This window comes from Pan troglodytes, chromosome 17 (genome assembly GCF_028858775.2).
Source record: "Pan troglodytes isolate AG18354 chromosome 17, NHGRI_mPanTro3-v2.0_pri, whole genome shotgun sequence".
NCBI lineage: Eukaryota > Metazoa > Chordata > Mammalia > Primates > Hominidae > Pan > Pan troglodytes.
In genome coordinates, this window is record NC_072415.2 from 80,189,952 (window position 1) to 80,212,919 (window position 22,968).

At 37.5% G+C, this 22,968-nt stretch overlaps 1 protein-coding gene across 10 annotated transcripts in view; it reads right to left on the bottom strand.

Moving 5' to 3' along the window:
• The window catches only part of RTTN (rotatin), a 204,213-nt gene that overhangs the window by 141,719 nt on the left and 39,526 nt on the right, over positions 1-22,968 (bottom strand). For all 10 annotated transcript variants that reach the window (XM_016933873.4, XM_063795852.1, XM_016933870.4 and 7 more), the window contains 5 exons: positions 22,822-22,948; positions 7,362-7,487; positions 6,725-6,841; positions 5,649-5,785; positions 2,360-2,531 (listed from right to left, as the gene is read on the bottom strand). In XM_016933873.4, the coding sequence (XP_016789362.4) occupies positions 2,360-2,531; positions 5,649-5,785; positions 6,725-6,841; positions 7,362-7,487; positions 22,822-22,948 (679 nt within the window). The remainder of the gene's footprint in view (positions 1-2,359; positions 2,532-5,648; positions 5,786-6,724; positions 6,842-7,361; positions 7,488-22,821; positions 22,949-22,968) is intronic.

Below are 22,968 nucleotides of genomic sequence, written 5' to 3' on the forward strand. Positions count from 1 at the left end.
GATACTCAAAGAAATACAAATCATTCTACCATAAAGACACATGCATGTGTATGTTCACTGCAGCACTATTCACAACAGCAAACACATGGAATCAACCTACATGCCTATCAATGGCAGATTGGATAAAGAAAATGTGGTACATATACACCACAGAGTACCATGCAGCCCTAAAAAAGGACGAGATCATGTCTTTTGAGGGAACATGGATGAAGCCGGAAGCCATTATCCTTAGCAAAATAACACAGGAACAGAAAACCAAATACTGCATGTTCTCACTTATGAGCAGGAGCTAAATGATGAAAACACAAGGACACAAAGAGGGGAACAACAGACACTGGGGCCTACCTGAGGGTGGGGGGTAGGAGGCGGGAGAGGATCTGAAAAATAACTATTGGGTACTAGGCTTAGTACCAGTGTGATGAAATAATCTGTACAACAAACCCCCATGACACGAGTTTACCTATATAACAAACCTGCACAGGTACCCCTGAAACTGAAATAAAAGTTTAAAATAAATACATAAATAAATAAAATTTGCAACAATGATGCAGTAGGTCAGGAAGGAACTTAAGATCTAAAATAAAAGAGTCATCATGTCAAATAAGTTTTCCTTTTTTTTTTTTTGAGACAGGGTCTCACTCTGGTCACCCAGGCTGGAGTAAAGTGGTGCAATCTCAGCTCACTGCAGACTCGACTTCCTGGGCTCAGGTGATTCTCCTACCTCAGCCTCCCAAATTGCTGGGACTACAGGCATGTACCACCAAGCCCAGCTAATTTTTTGTATTTTTAGTAGAGACAGGGTTTCACCATATTGCCTAGGCTGGGCTCAAGTGGTCCACCCATCTCAGCCTCCCATAGTGCTGGGATTACAGGCATGAGCCACTGTGCCCGGCCCCTCTCTTCTTAATATACATTTTTGCTAGGAAGTTATTCATAACCCATTAATCCATTAGCAACCTTACAAAGGTAACAGAAAACAACCATGTTCCCTAACATCTTTACAGGTAGTACCAGGCTAACCTGAGAAAAGTGACCCAGACCTATGACTCAAGATTTCCCTGCTGCTCCCAGAAGCCACCAGCTGGTATTCCCGTGGACCTCTCCATTCTTTCTTCTAGAAGACCCCAGAGCAAACAGCACTCTGGGACTTGCTGTCCAGCACCCCTTCAAAGCTACCCCCCAGACAAGTCCCTTACTGTCACCTCATGCTAGAACAGAATCTGAGGTGGCAAAACCAGCATCAGGAAAAAGGGACAAGAAAATAACAAAGATGAAGCTCCTTTCTCCCACTCACTGCTATCTTCCAGTCCTAACATGGACTCACAGAAGACGTATTAGAATGCCCTCTCCCCGCCTTCCTCCATACATCAGGGCACAGGAGTGACTACCAATGGCTTAGTACTCAGGGAAGTCCCAACCAGACCTGGTATGTGGCCAGTGAAGACTCTCCAATCCCCCTGCCAGCACTGTCATACAGCCCTGAACATTCAGTTTAGAAGAACATAATGTGTTTCCCCATTAAAAAGCAAACAAACAAACAAAAAAACCGACTGTATTACATGTGGCTCTACCATACTACTACAGGCCTTGGCAAGTTAGTCTAAAATAAAACAGACAGATTGCAAACTTGAGTGAAATGAGAAAGTACAAAACACAGGAATGAATCCATGAAAACAGTGGACTAGTGGACAGCTTTCTTTATAGAATTCTCCATCAGTCCAGTATGCTATAGGTACAGTCCTAGCTAAAGACAGGAAAATGTATTTACAGCCGCTGCCCATTGCTGCCATTACCATCTGAGCTCCACCTCCTGTCAGATCAGTGGCGGCATTCAATTCTCATAGGAGTGCAAACCGTATTGTGAGCTAGGTGTGTGAGGGATCTTGGCTGGCTGCTCCTTAAGAGAATTTAACTAATGTCTGATGATCTGTCACTGTCTCCCATTACCCCCACATGGGACTGTCTAGTTGCAGGAAAACAAGTTCAGAGCTCCCACTGATTCTACATTATGGTGAGTTGTACAATTATTTCATTATATATTACAATGTAATAACAATAGAAATAAAGTATACAATAAATATAATGCACTCGAATCATCCCAAAACAATACTCCTGCCCCGATCCATGGAAAAATTGTCCTGTGAAACTGGTCCCTAGTGCCAAAAAGGTTGGGACCACTGCAATAAATCAACATATCTAGAAGCCAGATAAAGCCAGAACACAATTTCAAACCAGCCCTGAATCCCCATACTTCTCTCCCTCCCCAGGACATACACAAACTGAAGAACGTCACATAAAATACATGATATAAAAATGTATCAAATTACCACACAGTAATAAACTCAAAATTTATAGTCACCTTAATAACCAGCTCTCTTCTGTCATCCAGTTTGAGTTCAATAGGTTTCTTCACAATGAATAAATTAGTAACTCTGGAGAGAACTCTGGCGTCTATTAGAGGACGCTTTGTATCAGCCCCTTCTTCACTGGTAAGATGGAATGCTAAAAGCTTTAATGCTAGTGAACGGACCCTAAGAACACAAAGTAGTTAAGTCGAACTTTCGTGATATACAAATGTCTATTTTAAAAGGGCTTGTAATTACAAGTAATTATATATCAACAAAGTACAATAAGTAGTCACAATTATACTGCCATTACTAGTAATAATTTACTTTTCCTACTAAAAATTCTTTGATATATAATTATAATGATTTATTCAATGTAATAGTTATAAAATAAACATCAGAAACAAAAAATAATAACTACAAATGAGACAGACTCACTGAGATTAAATATCAGTAAACTTCAATAAGTACATCTGCGAATTAAATCAATAACTCCTGTCTTCAAATCTAGTGAACTATTCTCAACCATAAAAAGTATCGCAGACCGCTGACCACAGTCCAAACGTTAAGTTGAACCCACAGGAGAGTAATGACGCTCATAATGGAAGTGTGATAACACTACAATGTATCAAAATCTTCTCATATTAGGGGTCAAACAGATTCCTGTCAAATATGAAAATACAAATACTTTTTCCTTATCTGGAAGGGATTAGGAATAAGGTCAGCTGAGTGGGGAGGTGGGAAACTTTTCAAGAAAAGAGTAAATACTGTATGCCACTAAACAATGAAATAGAGAAACAGAAAAACCACTGAGTGGACAAAGGTCACTGAGGCGGCAGATATTGAGACAACCATGTATCTGTCACTCCTCTGATAGGTTCTTGAACTACCTGGAAACTGGACAAATTTTAAGCAATAATACAAGTTGCCAGGTTTTAAGAACTACCTATAAGACAACAATTAAAACATGCATCATTAGGGTGGCCCTCCTACTACAGACTAGAGCAGGTTGCCTTCTGTATGCAGGCCTGCCACCTTGAGCCCCTGTATCATAACTTTTATCTCACTTTATGACAATTAATAATAAAGAATAATTGATAATAAGAGCTATATTCCCGGTTACACACTAAATGCTGAAAGGGCAGGGCCCATGTCTGTGTTGTGTGCTGCTACGTTCCCACAGCTCATAGATATGTAGTAAGACACCCAATAAATACTTCCTGAATCTAACACAAAGTAGATATTTACTGCAATATTGTTAATTGATATCATCTCCAGAGGACTAATAAGTCAGGCAAACTTTCTCCCTCTCCATTTCCTGAGTTACCTCAAGAGAGCTTAGAAAGGCTAAACACCTACCTAATAGTTTTCCTCTGTTCCTTACATTCTAAGCCAATGATATCTGTATTCACAGCTGGGGTTGTCAGTTGACAGACAGGTATAACCCCCAGCAAAGGTGGCTAGAGATGAGATATGTAAAGCATGTATTTATGCATCTTGTTCTCTGGTATATACATTTAGCATCTTTTTAGGTTTAGCATAGGATGCCAGAATCCAGTTATTCCTATACATGTACGTCATTCTTTAAAACTTTTGAGTACAGTCATGTACTGCATAACAATGTTACAGTCAACAGTAGATCACATATGCAACAGTGGTCTCATAGGATTATATTACTATATTTTTCTAAACCTTTTCTATGTTTAGATACACAAATGCCACTGTGTTACAACTGCATATGGTATTCAGTACAGTAACATGCTGTACAGGTTTGTAGCCTAGAAGCAATAGGCTATAGGATACAGCCTAGGTTATGTATGTAGTTAAGTTATTATTGCTTAGGTTTGTGTAAGGTACATTCTATGATGTTCACACAAGGACAAAATCACCTAACAAAGCATTTCTCAGGATGCATCCATGTCATTAAGCAACGCATGACTGTGTATTTATGTATAAGGTACGCTATGAAGTTCTGAGAATATAAAGATTAGCCAACGGACAGGGTTCCTGTCTACATGGAGTTTATGGATGGGTTGATGGGATGGGGTAGAATTAATACAATAAGGAAAACAAATATGTCATTTGAATTGTTTCAAGTTCTATATAATAGAGACTTATCTTACCCAAAGAAAGATCTGGCCTTTCCTTGCACTATGCTCCTGGGGGTGTCCTGCCTTAGAATGTCTTTATTAAACTGAGGACCTTGGGCCCGAAAAGCAAACAAGAAATGCCCCCTATTGTGTTAATTCTCCAAACTGGGGGTTTGTTCAAGTAAGGAGTACCACACTAGCATGTTAATTAACAGGGAACAGCTTTTCTGCATGTGTAGAAGACAACCCCTGAGAACACAAGCGCATTAACTCCCTCTGCCCTACTTCTTCCTGGATCACCCATAACATTACTCTCTACAACACAGAGATATTTTAAAGACTATAATTTTCCTCCTTCCATTCTCTTAATAGTTTAGTTAACTTCCACCTATTTCCTTATTTTTCAGTCCAATGATCTGTCTATAAATAAGCTGCTGTATTTTCCTGATGTAAGGTTTGGGAAACAGAAATTATCCATTGTGAAAAGAATGTCTGTCCATTCTTCCTAGCCTTTTCAACCAACTATTCCTCTTTATCCCTGCTTATCCATCTCGACTCAGCATTTTTTTCTTTTTTCAGTAAGGGAAAATCTAACCACTGTTACCTAAAAATAATAATAGAAAAGATTCATGTTGCAATGACAGAGAAGGAAGAAAAACAGTATCATTCTCCTTCTTTTCATTAATTAAAACAATGCTTATATTAATGGCAGTCAAAGAAAGGATACGTTTTCAGTTCCCCAAGTAAGAACACAGCTATATGGGATTAAAATACCCGCATAACTCTGGTATTTGAGACAACTGGCCTACTATACTTATGAAAAACTTAATATTCAGAACAGATGTTTACAAAAGGATCACTCTGGAAGGCTAACAATTTCTAAAGAGAAGATGGGAATGCACTATAATTTTTACCATCTATTTATCTCCATGGCTCTCCAACTTGCCTAGGGCACTACTGAGCAGCACTTAGTAGCAGTCCTATAACACAGGCTGATCTGGCAAGGAATAACTTGGCTGTAAAGTGGATGAAACGTCAGCAAGTACATAAAAGACCTTGTATCTGCTTAGTTTCACGCATTAGTTTCCTCTAGCAATGGAATAACACCCTCCTTAAAAATTCTTTAGTTTTGTTTCAAATTATATATAGTTACTATACTTTCTTAGCATGTTTCCATTAATCTTTGATGTTCACAAGATTACGTTGTACTCACGATGGCTTTTTCACTAGCAAAAGTCGCAGCATGGACTTTAATCGGGTAGTACACGGAAGAATCTCTTCTGTGTCAGAACTTGCTTTGCTTAGAAGGAGAATGCAGTTACCCAGAGGATCTTCTGTGTCGGCATAGCCCTAATAGATTTGTTTTTAAAGAGAAATTATTGTCTAATTGTATACATAACTTTTCAACTTGAAAATAAGAATTGTATTGTCCTATCAGCAACTCATAAATGTCTTTGGATTCAGTTGAATAAAATCGTTATTTTTAAAAATAACCTCTACGAGCCAAGGAGCCTAAATAAAACTGTATTTAAAAGAAAATACACATACATACAGGAGAACTTCAGGAAAACATGCCAACCTTCTTGACACTTGCTGATTTTTCTATTTTCTAAGATTCTAATAGTGGCACCTCCCCTCGGTGAAGCACCTCACAGATCCTCAGCCCATCCCCACCCTAAGAAGATGGAGTGCTCTAAATGCTACACGCACGGAATAGGACCCTGTGAGTCTCAAGGCACAAGGCCCAGGCTCTCCCTTCTAAAAGAGGACTGTGCTTATGATGGCATTTCTGAACTCCACCTTTTCATCCAAAAGAGACAGGAAACTGACTCCTTTGATGTCCAGAAGGATTGCTTTTAAAAAAAAAAAAAAAAAAGCTGTTTCTAGGAGCATGTTAATTACGGTATCACTCTAATCATACATATGCATGGATAGAACTCATGAGGCAAGTCAGTTATGTAAGGTCTCCTTAAAAAGCACTGTTAGCTCTGCCTAAAAGCCTTTATATAAGGTTGAGTTCTATTTTTCACAGTCAATGCTGTGAATGCACCTCACTTTTTAACCTCCCACCCAGATATATAAAATATATACAGACAAATTAGCTATCCTGGTTTAACTTTCTGCCAGAAACAAGACAGCCACCCACTTCCTGTTCACTTATCCCCAGCGCCTTCACAGCTTCTCTTCATTTCTCTCACAACTTGACAGTTTAGCTGTTTGCATGCATTTAAATCAATCACACCCAGCCAAAGATAAATGGTATCATAAAAAGTGAATTTCACAGAATACCTGTAGTATTGGGATGACAGGACAGAGAGATTCAATAAACTTGTTCCAGGTCAATGCTGTCATCATCAATCGTCCCTGAAGCAGGTATAACAGAATGGCCTTGGCAGCAGTGTTCACCTGCTCAACAACACAGACCCGATAAACCAGTCAAATGAGATGTCCCGCTAGGTCACCTGACACACCTGGAACATTTTATAGCATGTGGAAAGATGCTATAATTAACATCTCTTTCTTTCAAATGTTCGTACTTCCACAGCATCATCTTACATTCTGTTCTGTTTTTCTTCCTTAATATTTCTAATTTTTTACCTTTAATGTACATTTGTCCCTTGAGTAAAAATTTCCCTAACTGAAATAATCTGCTTACTACCTGTACTGTATAGTTCTCTACATCTTAGATGAAAAATGTAAGTAAACTGAATTGAATTTTTTGAAATCAAGTGTGTCCTGTATTTTTATTCCCACATTTTATGTAACATTTATTTTTATTTAAATAACACTTCAACTGAACCAATGCACCAAAGACAGGTTTCTTTTTAGTTTCTCACCATGCTACCTAAACTATATTAGAATATCACCTTGATTTAGCTGAGTATCTAAGTTACTGTAATATTTTCACTCATGTTTAATGTCATACCTCACTTTTGGGCTCTTGAATGCCAAATACAGAGATTTCATACAGAACTTTTGGATGAAGTAGAAAATGAATTCCATTGCAAAGTGAAGACACGGGTTTAGTGACATTATGGACACCTAAACATTCCTGTAAAATAATATTAAAAAGTATTTTTAAATTAGCAACACTGATTTTTCCAAAAGATCCATCTTTCTTCTGTTTATAATCCCATTTCTATTTTAGTTTTTACTTCATTGAAACTTTTTTTAACAAGAGAGAATTAAAAAGATTCTCCTGTCTAACAGTTTCTTAGTTTGTAGGAGACACATATTATATTACTTTCTGCCAACAAGCATAATCATGATAAATTAAGTAAACAAACGGCTGAGACAACCATAATCTCTTAAAGTTAATTCATCATGACAGACACAAAGGACATAAACACAGTAAGAAACTTATCCTAAGGTGTTTGCATTTTACTTACAAAGGTTGGGAAAGAAAAATTCAACATGAAAAGACTTCAAGGACTTCAAGTTATGGGAGACATAACTTTATATACTATATATATTTATATTCTATATATATAGAATATAAAGAATACATATTTTATATATAATATACCTATTATATATAATTTTTTATGCTACATATTTATATCCTATATATGTGATATATATATGATTATATAAAGTTATCATCAATACAGCTATGTACCTAAAATACAATTACTTTGAACCAACACTTAGAGTAACTATCAGGAATTTTTTTCTCAATATGTGATAGAGAATAGTATTTTGTTAGCAGCTATTTAAGGTGAGAGGGGAAAAAAAGCTACTTGAAATATTAATGGAATTTAAATACAATATAGAAGGTAAAAATACAATAAATAATGAGTTACATGAATACTACTTTTTTTCATTCTGCAAATTTCTACTTCCTATTATCAACAATTCAAAGGTCAAAAAGTTACACACATACACTCACATATGTATTTGCATACATTATTTTTCTTTCAACTGTTAACTTCATGCCACAGACAGCAACTTCGTTCGTATTACAAGCTTTTCAAAGATCTAAAGCCTCAGCCCTAAACAATAGCTGTCACCTACTTCCTTAAGATACTTATCTACCATCTAAACTGTGACTATCCCCTTCTGAAACCAAGATTTACTTCCTAAAATTGTCTTATTTTTCTCCAGCACCTTTATTTTTCTTCACATGATTATTCTAATCACCATATGACATATTCTAATGTGTCTATGGCCCTGGCTTTCTCCTCTTGATAACAATTCATTTTTCAGCTCTCCTTCCCACCACGAATCCTCACAAGAGTTCGCTGTCCTCAGTCAGTACTTCCTCATTTGCCAAGCCCTCTTCAATGCACATCAGCAGGACTTAGGTTCCTACCATTCCACAGGAGCTTCTCATAGAGGACACCAACAACCTCAACGATGCCAAATCCAACGTGTTCATCTCTGTTCCCATGTGACTCTTCCTTCTAACCTCTGTCTCCACTTCTGGCTCCCTCTGTTCCCAACTTCTAACTGGTTGGATCCTAGACAGCCTTCTCTTCCCTAGTCTCTCAGTAGTTGATCCTATCACGGCTTGTGGCTTTAATATCATCTCTAAGCTGATGACTGAAAATTTTATACCTAATCTGGGCTCCACACTCCAAAGGTAGTGTGGTGCAATGCTTAAGAATATGGGCTTTGGAGTGAGCCTATAGGGTTCAAAGCCCAGTTTCACCACTTTTAGTTGAATGACCTTGGACAAATTCAAAGTATCTCCGTTTTCAGAAAGAGGTAGTACCTAGCTCACAGAGCTGTTAGGAGGATTCAATGAGATAATATACTTATAAAAGTACTTGATACATAAGAGTAAATGCTCAATAAATGTTAGCTGCTATCATTATCAATGAAATTATTAGCATTAGCATTATTATATTTAACAGTCTACTTAACATATGCACTTGATATAAAAAGGCATGTCAAACTTAGGTTCAAAACAGAATTCTACCCAATCCACAATCCCATATTTGGGACATCAATCCAACTGCTAAATCCAAAACCTTAAAATTCATCCTTGATCACTCTCTATCTCCTACTCTCATTATCAGCAAGACCAATTAGCTCCACGTCCGTAATACCTCCTAAATCCATTTCCTTCTCTTCATCTCCACTATACCACCACATCTCATCAGGGCTACTACAATGAAACTGGTCTTCTTGCTTCCATCCTTACCCCCTACAATCCATTCCCCACAATGGGAGAGTGATCTTTTCAGAAAGATCATCAGATCACGTTAAAATCATTCATAGCATCTCACTGTACTTAGAATACAATTCATAGCTTTATAATGTTTGGCACCCTGCCTACTTTTCAGACCCAATCTGGTACCATTTTTCTATTATCTCATTATACTGCCCTTCTTTTTGTTCGTGAAACACGCAAAGTACATTCTCACCTGAAAAGCAGAGGCTTTTCACCTGTTGTTTCCTCTGGCTAGAAATTCTCCCTCCCTCCCTAGCCAGCCTACATAAATTTAGTCCACATTACTAGTCATTCTCTAGTCCTTTATCCTTTCATTGTCTTTACAACACTATTTTATTTAAAACACTATATACATTGAATGTATATGCAGTGTTGTAAACTATATATATACACATATTCTATACATATAGTGTTATAAAGAAAACTATATATACATATATACACACACACATACACATACATACTTTTTATGTATTTAAAGAATTTTTTTTAATTATTACATACATCTCTCTGTGTCCCCTATCAGAACGTAAGCTCTCTGATAAGGCTCTTTTCTGTACTTTATATCACTACAGTCTAGCATATGGTAAAGTGTCCAGTAAATATTGCTAAATGAATGTTAGATGTAGGTAACATGGAAGTGGTGGCCATTTAATCATCCCTAAATTTAAAAGCTATTTTACCTCTTTACCATACCGTCCTCAAAGTTAAGTCTTACAATAAAAAGCTAACTTGCCTCTTCAGAAAAAGTAACCTCCACATTACTAGCACGCTGCTACATTTAGGTAGGTAAAGCTGCAGCAATGCCTTGGAGATTTACCAGAAGACACTGGAATAATATCATCTGACAGACATAGCCAATTAAAGTGAAATGCCTTTACAAATCCTTATATCCAAACCAAGATACTATATCTTTATGACACAGGGGCTAACTACAAGAAATCTCATCGTTTGGAGCTTTTGACTTGGATTATTATAACTCCCTGATAGTAAATACACATGAATTTTTTAAAACCACATTGCACTATACAGATGATTATCTTTTGTGACAAAAGAAAAATCACAATATTTTGCAAGAACAGTGTCAACTAATATAAATTTCCAAATAGTTAACAAGAAAATAAAACATTAAATGAAAGTTCACATTCTTTTATTTTATCTCCTTCTACAACTAGGATAATAAGGTGAGTTTTAACAAAAAATATTCTTTCAGTTTAAATTTTGCAACAAAATGTATGACACTTGGTTATAAAAACTATAGTATATTAAAATTTAGAATTTTCAAAATTACTAAAATTCAGTGCATTTTTTTAAAAAACAAATTTGAAACTGACACACACATATTTATTTCTGACATTCCTTTTTTCCTATCATTCTATGACAGGAAAAATTATCTGGATGTTAATTTTTTAGAACTCCTCTAAAAAATTAACATCCAGATTATTCCTACTTGAAATTCGTCATATACCAAAATGATCATATACATCAATAACTCAATTTACACCAAATATTTTCCTATCTGCAAAAATTTTTATTTCCAATAATTATTTAAAATCTGCCTCAAGAAAGATATCAAATCGTATTCCACCATTTTAAATTTCGGGGTATAATAACTATCCCAAATACAGTGATCTTAGTTTCTTGACCTATTTATCTCAATGATACTCACCTGCCCTATAACTGAGGAACCCTTCTCTTTTCACTTGTTCTACCTCTAAAATCATAAATGTAGGTTTCTAATCTTCTTACTCAACTTGAAATATGGTCCTTCTTTGACCTCCAGTCCATAAACCCTTCTACTTTCTTCCCTGTAGTCTTTACAGCCTTTGGTTCTACAGTCGACATGTCATTTCAACTACTCAGCTCACTTGCACCACAGGCATTCCCTCCTCCCCGACAGCAATGAAATAACTCAACCCTTGATCGATCGCAATGTTCACATTCCCAGAAACCACACCAGCTAGCCAAAGATAAACATGCGAAGTAGAAGAGTCTCCCTATTAAGATTATAGACACAATTGACTAAGCTCTTCATGCAGCCCAAAAATGCTACTATTTGATATTATCAAATATCTACTCATATTAGTCATTTCACACACTCAACATCTCACTTTCAATCTCAAAGAAAATACAGACTCAATAGAAGGAGGCTCCTGCAACTTCCTGTGATATCTAAGCCCACCTAACCCCAATTAGCCATCATGTTCAAGGTCCCACTGCCTTCATCTTTCAAAGGCACTAGCTTCTTTTAATTAGCTACTTGCTACCCACTATCTTCAATCGTTCCTCCTCTGATTCTTTTTATTATTTCAACATACACAAATGAAAATGTAACTTCATTACAAACCCCTTCCAAGGTGCGTCCCCACTAACTGTCAAATCCCTAAAGGCAAGGCAGAAACAAATATACAACCACCATCTAGAGAATACAAGATCACAAGAAAAAGCTACCCTGCCAAAGAAGACCTGAAAATCAAAATAACAGTATCTGCTAAAATGAACAACATAAGGAAGATTCAATAGCCATAACAAGTGGGAGGATTCTAATACCATAATCTAAACAAGATTATAAAATAAATATGTTTAAAATTCACAACAACACAAAAGAAGAAACTAGAGGACTTGTTCCTGGCCTTGAGCAGCTCTTAGGGAACTGGCAAGTGCAACAGGCATGGAGCAGCCCACTCTTGCAACGATCCTCTAGGATCCTAACTATGGGAGACCCCATGACCTGCACAGACCTTTGAGTTGCAAGGGAGAACTGCCCAATGAGTTGCCAGAGACAGAATGCCAGTCTGCACAGAGCCCAGAGGGTCTGGCGTAGTAATGGCTGCAATGGGGCATGGCCATAGGTGCCTGTTGCGGGAAGTCAGGGACCCCGAACGGAGGGACCGGCTGAAGCCATGGGAGAAGAACGTGGATTGTGAAGATTTCATGGACATTTATTAGTTCTCCAAATTAATACTTTTATAATTTCTTATGCCTGTCTTTACTGCAATCTCTAAACATAAATTGTGAAGATTTCATGGACACTTATCACTTCCCCAATAAATACCCTTGTGATTTCCTATGCCTGTCTTTACTTTAATCTCTTAATCCTGTCATCTCGTAAACTGAGGAGGATGTATGTCGCCTCAGGACCCTGTGATGATTGCGTTAACTGCACAAATTGTAGAGCATGTGTGTTTGAACAATATGAAATCTGGGCTCCTTGAAAAAAGAACAGAATAACAGCAACGTTCAGGGAACACGAGAGATCACCTTAAACTCTGACCGCCGGTGAGCCGGGTGGAACAGAGCCATATTTCTCTTCTTTCAAAAGCTAATGGGAGAAATATCACTGAATTCTTTTTCTCAGCAAGGAACATCCCTGAGAAAGAGAATGTGCCCTTGAAGGTGGGTCTCTAAAATGGCCCCCTTGGGTGTGGCCGTCTTCTATGGTCGAGACTGTAGGGATGAAATAAGCCCCAGTCTCCCATAGCGCTCCCAGGCTTACTAGGAAGAGGAAATTCCCATCTAATAAATTTTGGTCAGGCCGGTTGCTCTCAAACCCTGTCTATTGATAAGATGTTATCAATGACAATGGTGCCCAAAACTTCATTAGCAATTTTAATTTCGCCCGCGGTCCTGCGGTCCTGTGATCTCGCCCTGCCTCCATTTGCCTTGTGATATTCTATTACCTTGTGAAGTACGTGATTTTTGTGACCCACACCCTATTCGTACACTCCCTCCCCTTTTGAAAGTCCCTAATAAAAACTTGCTGGTTTTGCAGCTTGTGGGACATCACGGAACCCACCGACATGTGATGTCTCCCCCGGACGCCCAGCTTTAAAATTTCCCTCTTTTGTACTCTGTCCCTTTATTTCCCAACCCAGCCGACACTTAGGGAAAACAGAAAAGAAACTACGTGACTATTGGGGCAGGTTCCCTGATAGGTGCCCATCACCCAAATCTTGATATACTCCTCTAGGTGGCTTTAGCCTTAGTTCGCTGCCAGAAGTAGAAAGAGCAGGGCTATCTTTCCCACAAGACTGGGCCAACCTTATCTGAATGCCACCCTGTCTGCCAGCCTCTCAAAGGGTCCTGTCTGTCTCACTAGCTTGCAACACAGCCTCAACTGCCCTGCCAAAATGCTCCCCAACAGCCACCCCATAGGTCTTTTGCCAACAGCCTCTGCCTTCCTGTCAGAGCGCTTTTGCAAGCATACACCCACCCACAGTCAATCCCTACTGGTGTGCACTTGCCTGCAGCCTCCCCTGCCAGTGCGCACTTGCCCATGGTTACCCCCACCACAAGTGCACTCTCCCAAAGCACCGCCCCACGCCCCCCCAGAGCACTTTCTCGGGCAGTCACCATCGGAAAGTTGTTGCCAGCAGTCTGGGAACATCTCAGCTCCTCCAGTGCAGCAGATGCTTGACCTCAAGGAACCAGAAATCAAAGCCACTGGCCTTTTCAGTGCACCCCCAGGGTTAGAGCACACAGCCCAGGGGTGCTGAGCTGAGCTCTGGCCCTGAAAGCACACAGAAACCAAGCCAATTGACTAATCCCAACTTATACCACAGTAAAATCCTCAATGGCATCAAATAATATAAAAGCAAAAGGCCCCATCCAAAGTACAGCAACTTCAAAGATTAAAGGAACATCTGCCCACACAGGTAAGAAAAAAACAGTGTAAGAATTCTGGCAATTCTAAAAGCCAGAATGTCTTCTTATTTTCAAGTAACCACACTAGCTCCCCAGCAATCATTCTTAACCAAACTGAAATGGCTAAAATGACAGAATTCAGAAGCTGGAAGGCAAGGAAGCTCGACAAGATATAGAAGAAGGCTGAAGCCCCACCCATGGAAACCCGTAAAACGGTGGTTTGATCCATGATCGGATCTGACACAAACATTTTAAGTAAGAACAAAACTGAACTTCTGGAAACAAAAATTTCATGATAGGAATTTCATAATGCAATTGGAAGCATTAATAACATAACTGAGGAAAAAAATCTCAGAGCTCAAAGACTACTCCTTTGAATCATCACAGGCAAACAGAAATAAAGAAAAAAGAATTAAAAAAAAAAACTTCAAGAAATATGGGATTATGTAAACAAAACGAACCTAACACCCATCAGCATTCCAGAAAGAGAAGGAGAGCGAGCAAGCAACTTGGAAGGCATATTTGTGGATATTTTCCACGAAAATTTCTCCAACCTCACTAGGCAGGTCAATAAGCAAATTCAGGAAACTCAGAGAACCCCAGTGAGATACTATTCAAGATGACCACCCCCAAGACACATAGTCATCAGATTCTCCAAGGTCAACAGGAAAGAAAAAATCTTAAAAGGAAGCTAGAAAGAAAGAGCAGGTCACATATAAAAAGAACTCCATCAGGCTAACAGCAGACCTTTCAGCAGAAACCTTACAAGCCAGAAAAGATTGGGGACCTATAATCAGCATGCTTAAAGAAATTCAAACCAAGTATTTCATATCCAGCCAAGCTAAGCTTCATAAGCAAAGGAAAAACAAAATTATTTTCAGAGAAGCAAACGCTCAGGGAATTCATTACCATGAGACCTGACTTACAAGGGGTCCTCAATGGAGTGCTAAAAAAGGAAGCAAAAGACCATTACCTACCTCCACAAAAACACACTAAAATACATCTCCCACTGACACTATGATGCAACTATACAATCAAGTCTACGTAACAACCAGCTAGCAACATGGCGACGGAATCAAATCCTCACATATCAATACTGACCTTGAACATAAACGGGCTAAACACCCCACTTAAAAAGCACAGAGTGGCAAGCTGGATAAAGAACCAAGACCCAACTATATGCTGTCAAGAGACCCAACTCACATGCAGTGACACCCACATGCTCAAAGTAATAGAATGGAGATAAAGATCTATCAAGCAAACAGAAAACAAAAAAAGAGCAGGAGTTGCTCTTCTTATTTCAGACAAAACAGACTTTAAACCAACAATGATCAAAAGGATAAAGAAAGGCATTACATAATGATAAAGGGTTCAATTCAACAAGAAGATTTAACTATCCTAAATATATATGCACCCAGCATTGGAGCACCCAGTCATAAAACAAGTTCTTAGAGACCTACAGAGTTTTAGACAACCACAAAATAATAGTGGGAGACTTCAACACCCCACTGACAGTGTTAGACAAATCACTGAGGCAGAAAACTAACAAAAATAGTTGGGACCTAAACTCGACACCTGACCAAATGGACCTAGGAGACTCTACGGAGTACTCCACTCAACAAAAGCAAAACACATTCTTCTCATCTGCACACAGCACACACTCTAAGATCAACCACACACTCAGCTGTAAAGCAATTCTCAACAAATTCAAGAAAACCGAAATCATACCAACCACACTCTCAGGCCACAGTGCAATAAAAATAGAAATTATTACCAAGAAGATCTCTCAAAAATGATACAATTACAGGGAACTTAAACAACATGCACCTGAATGACTTTTGAGTAAAGAATGAAATTAAGGCAGAAATCATAAAATTCTTTGAAACTAACAAAAACAGAAACACAATATATCAGAATCTTTAGAACACAGCTAAGGCAGTGTTAAGAGGAAACTATACAGCACTAAATGCCTATATGAAGAAGTTAGAAAGATTGCAAACTAACAACCTGACACCACACTTAGAGGAACTAGAAAAGCAGGAGCAAACCAACCTGAAAGCTAGCAGAAGAACCAAAATCAGGGCTGAATTGAATGAAACTGAGACACAAAAATTCACACAAAAGATCGACAAAACCAAATTTTGGTTCTCCAAAAGAATATACAAGATTGATATATCATTAGCTAGATTAATAAAGAAAAAAAAGAGACAATCCAAATAAACACAATCAGAAATGACAAAAGTGACATTATCACTGACCCCACAGAAAGACCCTCAGAGACCATTAAGAAAAACTCTATGCATACCAAATAGAAAGCCGAGAAGAAATGGATAAATTTCTGGAAATATACAAACTCCCAAGATTGGACCAGAAAGAAATTAAAACCATGAACAGAACAGTAATGTGTTCCTCCAAAGTTGAATCAGTCATTAAAAAATAAAAAAAGCCTACCAACCAGAAAAAAACACTGGGCCAGACAAACTCACAGCCAAATTCTACCAAATGTAAAAAGAACTGGTACCAATCCTACTGAAATTATTCCAAAAAATGAAGGAGGAGTGACTCCTCCCTAACTCATTCTATGAGGCCAGCATCATCCTGATACCAAACCCTAGCAGAGACACAACAAAAAAAGAAAACTTCAGGCCAATATCTCTGACGGACATAAATGTAAAAATTCTCAACAAAATATTGGTATACTGAAACCAGCAGGACAGCAAAAAGCTAATCCACCACGATCAAGTATACCTTATCCACTGGATGCAAGGTTGATTCAACATATGCAAATCAATAAATGTGATTCATCACATAAACAGAACCAAAAAGAAAAACCACATGATCATCTCAACAGACACAGAAAAGGCTTTTGATAAAATTCAACATTCCTTCTTGTTAAAAACCCTCATCAAACTAGGCATTGAAGCCTCAAAATAATGAGTTATCCATGACAAAGCCACAGCCAGCATCATACTGAACAAGCAAAAGCTAGAAACAGTCCCCTTGAGAACCAGAACAAGACAAAGATGCCAACTCTCACCGCTTCTATTCAATATGCTATTGGAAGGCCTAGCCAGATCAATCAGGCAAGAAAAATAAAAGGCATCCAAATAGGAAGAGGAAGTTAAACTCTCTCTCTTCACAGATGATTCTATACCTGAAAAAAAAAAAAAAAAAAAAAAACCATATTCTCTGCCCAAAAGTTCTTAGAACTGATAAATGACTTTGGTGAAGTTCCAAGATATAAAATCAATGTACAAAAATCAGTAGCATTTCTGTACTCCAATAACATCCAAGCTCAGAGCCAAATCACAATGACAATTGTAAAACACTGCAGAAAGATATCAGAGATGACACAAATGGAAAAACATTCTCTGCTTATGAATAGGAAGAATCAATATTGTTAAAATGGCCATACTTCCCAAAGCAATTTACAGATTCAACACTATTCTTATCAAACTACCAATGTCATTCTTCACAGAATTAGAAAAAACCATTCTAAAATTCATATGGAACCAAAAAAAGAGACCAAATAGCCAAAGCAAACTTAAGCAAAAAGAACAAAGCTGGAGGCATCAGACTGCCTGACTTCAAACTACACTATGGGGCTACAGTAACCAAAACAGCATGGTACTGGTACAAAAACAGATACACAGGCCACTAGAATAGGTTAGAGAACACAAAAATATAGCCAGACACCTACAACCATCTGATCTTTGAAAAGACAACAATAACAAACAACAGGGAAATAACTCCCTACTCAGTAAACAGTGCTGGAATAACTGGTTAGGCGTATTCAAAAGATTGAAACTGGACCCCCTTCCTTTCACCATATATAAAAATCAACTCGAAATGGATTAGACTTAAATGTAAGACTTAAAACTATAAAAACCCTAGAAAAATACCTAGGAAATACCATTCTGGACACAGGCCTTGGAAAATATTTCATGATGAAGTCTCCAAAAAAAGCAATTGCAACAAAAACAGAAATAGATAAGTGGGACCTAATGAAACTAAAAAGTTTCTGCACAGTAAAAGAAACTATCAACTAAGTAAAAATATCAACTAAGTAAAAAGCCTACAGAATGGGAGAAAATATTTGCAAACTATGCATGTGACAAAGGTCTAATATCCAGAATCTATAAGGAACTTAAATCAACAAGTAAAAAACAAATAACCCCATTACAAATGGGCAAAGGACATAAACAGACACTTCTCAAAAGACGACATACACACGGTCAACAAACACATGAAAAAATGCTCAATATCACTAATCATTAGAAAAATTCAAATCAAAACCACAATGAGATATCATCTCATACCAGTCAGAATGGCTATTATTAAAAAGTAAAAGAATAACAGGTGTTGGCAAGGTTGGAGAGAAAAGGGAACACAGTACTATAAGCCCTATACACTGCTTGTGGGAATTTAAATTAATTCAGTCACTGTGGAAAACAGTTTGGAGATGTCTCAAAGAAATTAAAACAGAACTACCATTTGACCTAGCAATCCCTTACTGGGTATAGACCCAAAAAAATATAAATCGTTCTACCAGAAAGACACATGAACCCAGATGTTCACTGCAGCATTATTCACAATAGCAAAGACATGGGATCAACCTAGATGCCCATCAACAGTGGATTGGATAAAGAAACTATGGTACATATACATCATGGAAAACTACTCAGCCATTAAAAAAGAATAAAATAATGTCTTTTGCAGCAACATGGATGCAACCAGAGGCCATTATCCTAAGTGAATTAACACAGAAAAACCAAATACAGCACATTCTCACTTAGAAGTGGGAACTAAACACTGCGTATACACATGGATACAAAGATGGGAACAACAGACACTGGGGTCTACTTCACAAGGGAAGGTGGGAAGAGAATGTATTAGCCTATTCTCACACTGCTATAAGGACATACCCGAGATTGGGTAATACATAAGGAAAGAAGTTTAATTGACTCACAGTTCTGCATGGCTGAGGGAAGTCTCAGGAAATAATCATGTCAGAAGGCACCTCTTCACAGGGCGGCAGGAGAGAGACAGAATGCCAGCAGAGACAATGCCAGATGTTTATAAAACCATCAGATCTCATGAGAACTCACTCACTGTTAGAAGAACAGGATGGGGGAAATTGCCCCCATGATTCCAATTACCTCCTCCCACTGGGTCCCTCCCACGACACGTGGGGATTACAGAATTACAATTCAAGATGAGATTTGGGTGGGGACACAAAGACAAACCATATCAGAGGGTGAGGATCAAAAAACTACCTATTGGGTACTATGCTCACTACCTGGCTGACAAAATCATTTGTACACCAAACCCCAGCAGCACACAATTTACCCATGTAACAAACCTGCACATGTACCCCCAACCCTAAAATAAAAGTTGAAAAAAAAAAAAAAAAAAACAGAAACTAATGAAAGATTACATGAAAAAAGAACAAGTCAGTTAAAGAAAGCAAAGAAAAGGTATAGACATGAAAAACGTATAAGTGATAATCAAAACTTGATAAATTTAAAAAAAACTATGATGGGAAATGACTTTGCACCCATTAGGATGGTTACTATTATTAAAAAAAAAAAAAAAAAAACAAGGCCAGACACGGTGGCTCACATTTGTAATCCCAGCACTTTGGGAGGCCGACGTGGGTGGATCATGAGGTCAAGAGATCGAGACCATCCTGGCCAACATGGTGAAACCCCATCTCTACTAAAAATACAAAACTTAGCTGGGCATGGTGATGCACGCCTGTAGTTCCAGCTACTTGGGAGGCTGAGGCAGGAGAATCACTTGAACCCGGGAGGCAGAGGTTGCAGTGAGCCAAGATCGTGCCACTGCACTCCAGCCTGGTGACACAGCGAGACTCCATCTCAAAAAAAAAAAAATCCAGAAAAAAAGTATTGCCAAGGATGAAGAGAAACTGGAATCCTTGGCACTGCCAGTGGGAACATAAAATAGTACAGTCACTGTGGAAAACAGTATGGCAATTCCTCAAAAATTAAACACAGAATTACTGTGTGATCTACCAATTCCACTTCTGGGTATATAAACAATTGCAAAAAGATGGAAACAATCCAAATGCCTATCAACGGATGAATAAACAAAATGTAGTATAGGATGAGTGTCCCTTATCTGAAATGCTTGGGACCAGAAGTGTTTCAGATTTTGAAATTATTTGGATTTCTTAATATTTGCATTATACTTTCCAGTTGAGCATCCCTAATCTGAAAATTCAAAACTGGAAATGCTCCAACGTGCATTTCCTTTAAGTGTCATTTCGGCACTCGAAAAGTGTCAGATTGTGGAGCCTTTTAGATTTTGGATTTTCAGAATTGGAGTGTTCATATATACAGACAATAGATTATTATTAAGTCTTAAAAAGGAATGAAATGTTGATACATGTTACAACATGGATGAGCCTTGAGAACATTATATTAAGTGAAATAAGCCAGTAACAAAAAGACAAACACTGTATGATTCTACTTATATGAGTTACCTAGGGACCTCAAATTCATAGAGACAGAAAGTAGAAAGGTGGCTGTCAGGGGCTGGGAGAAGGGGAGAATGAGGAGTTATTGTTTAATGACTATAAAGTTTCAATTTGGGAGATGGGTAATGGTGATGATGGTACAACAATACGAATGTACTTATGCCACTGAATTGTACACTTAGAACATAGTTAAAATGGTAAAATTTTTTCTTTTTTTTTTTTTTTTTTTCCAGAAATGAAGTCTCACTCTGTTGCCTAGGCTTGAGTGCAGTGGCATGATCACAGCTCTCTGTACCTTGACCTCCCAGTCTCAAGCAATCCTCCTGCCTCAGCCTCCCAAGTAGCTGGGACTACAGGCACATGCCACCACGCCCAGCTATTTTTTTTTTTTTTTTCTTGTACAAACAGGATTTCCCTATGTTGCCCAGGCTGGTCTCAAACTCCTGGGCTCCAGTGATCCTCCTGCTTTGGCCTTCCCAAATGCTGGGATTACAGGCATGAGCCACCACACCTGGCCTAAAATAAATTTTATGTTATATATATATATATCACCATCAAAAAAAAGTAAATTAGACAAAGCTGAGGAAAGAATTAGTGTACTGAAAGGATAACACTGAGAAATTCTACCCAAATAAAACCTAAAAAGATATGGAAAATATGAAAGAAGGCTTAAAAGACACAAAGGGTAAACTAAGAAGGTCTAACACAGGTCTAATAAGAGTTCCACTTGGAGAAAACAGCAAGGATAAGAGAAAAGCAATATTCAAAATAAGCATGACCAAGAATTATACAGAAGTGAAGGCAGATGGAGTGTTCAAAGCGAAAAGTCCTAAGCAAGATAAATGGAAAATCATGTATGCATGGAGACATATTTTAATGAAACCGCAGGGCACCACAGAAAAGGAAAATATTTTAAAACAAACTAGAGAAAAAAATTAAAAGAAATCATAATTAACTGATATCAGACTTCTCAACAATGATAGAAGCCAAATAAGAATTAAGCAATACTGGCAAAGTGCTAATAAAAACTAGCAGTCAACCTGTATTTTATATGCAGCCAAATTACTATTCAAAATAAAGTGAAATCATGACATTTTCAAACGTATGCACACAGTCACAGACTGTCACTGAAAATACTGAAAAACTTACTTCAATAAAAAGGAGACTGAACCTAAATATTTATCATTCAATAAAAGGAAGTATATTCAAACTTAATAGCAGTTAAGGTGAATGAACTAGGCAAATCTCAAATCCTGCTATATATACTAATCACGCTATATATAAAATTCTTTAAATTATTTAAAGATAATATTTATATATAAAGATACAGCTTTATAAATAATATACACCAACTGGATGGGAAGAATATACACCAGCTGTGTAAGAGTGGCTAGGCTATGCTGGTGGGAGAAGAGAAAGCAAAGAAGCTTCCTCTATAACTAGTATTTTTCTTTGAGTAAAAATGAATCAGAAGTAAAAATGGCAAAATGTAAACACTTATTATAACCAAATAGTACTTACAAGAGTGTTAAATACAAAAGGACACTTTCAAGAGTACACAGTAATATATATACTTTTAAATATTGTCCTATGTACAGTGTTCTTTTCAATATTGAAATATTTAATATTCTATGCTGAAATATTTTATCATTTAAGAAGACAGAAAAATAAATATTTCAAAAGAAAAGAAAAATAAAAAATAACATTAAAAAAACAGAATTAAAACCATAAAATCTAGGCCATAACAACCTAAAAGGTTTCCTGGGCATAGAAATCACTTTTGAATACCTGGAAATCAATTTTCCTTATAATTTTTCCATCATTAATACAACATAAATGTAATTCTTAATAAAACTTCAAATAAAGCAATTCAATTGCTGGACTTACTAAGTTAAGAGAATTTAATAGTACAAATTTTCCAGAATTGACTAGTAATTATCATCTACTTTTATGGGATATAGTTCTTATATCTCATACAAAAGGTCAAGTAAATTAAGTTTGAAGGTATAACAAGAGAGTCTACTATTTGTTCTCAAAAACAAAACATACAAAAAAACAAAACCTCACCTTCGTGATTTCCAGACAGTGGTGGTAAGTTTCAGCTTTCACTCGTGGCAATGGGTGAGACAACATATGGAGAAGCACCTTCTGACTTTCTCCTTGTAGTAACGGACTGGCCTGAGCAGATTTCCAGCTGGTGAAAAGGTAAAACAA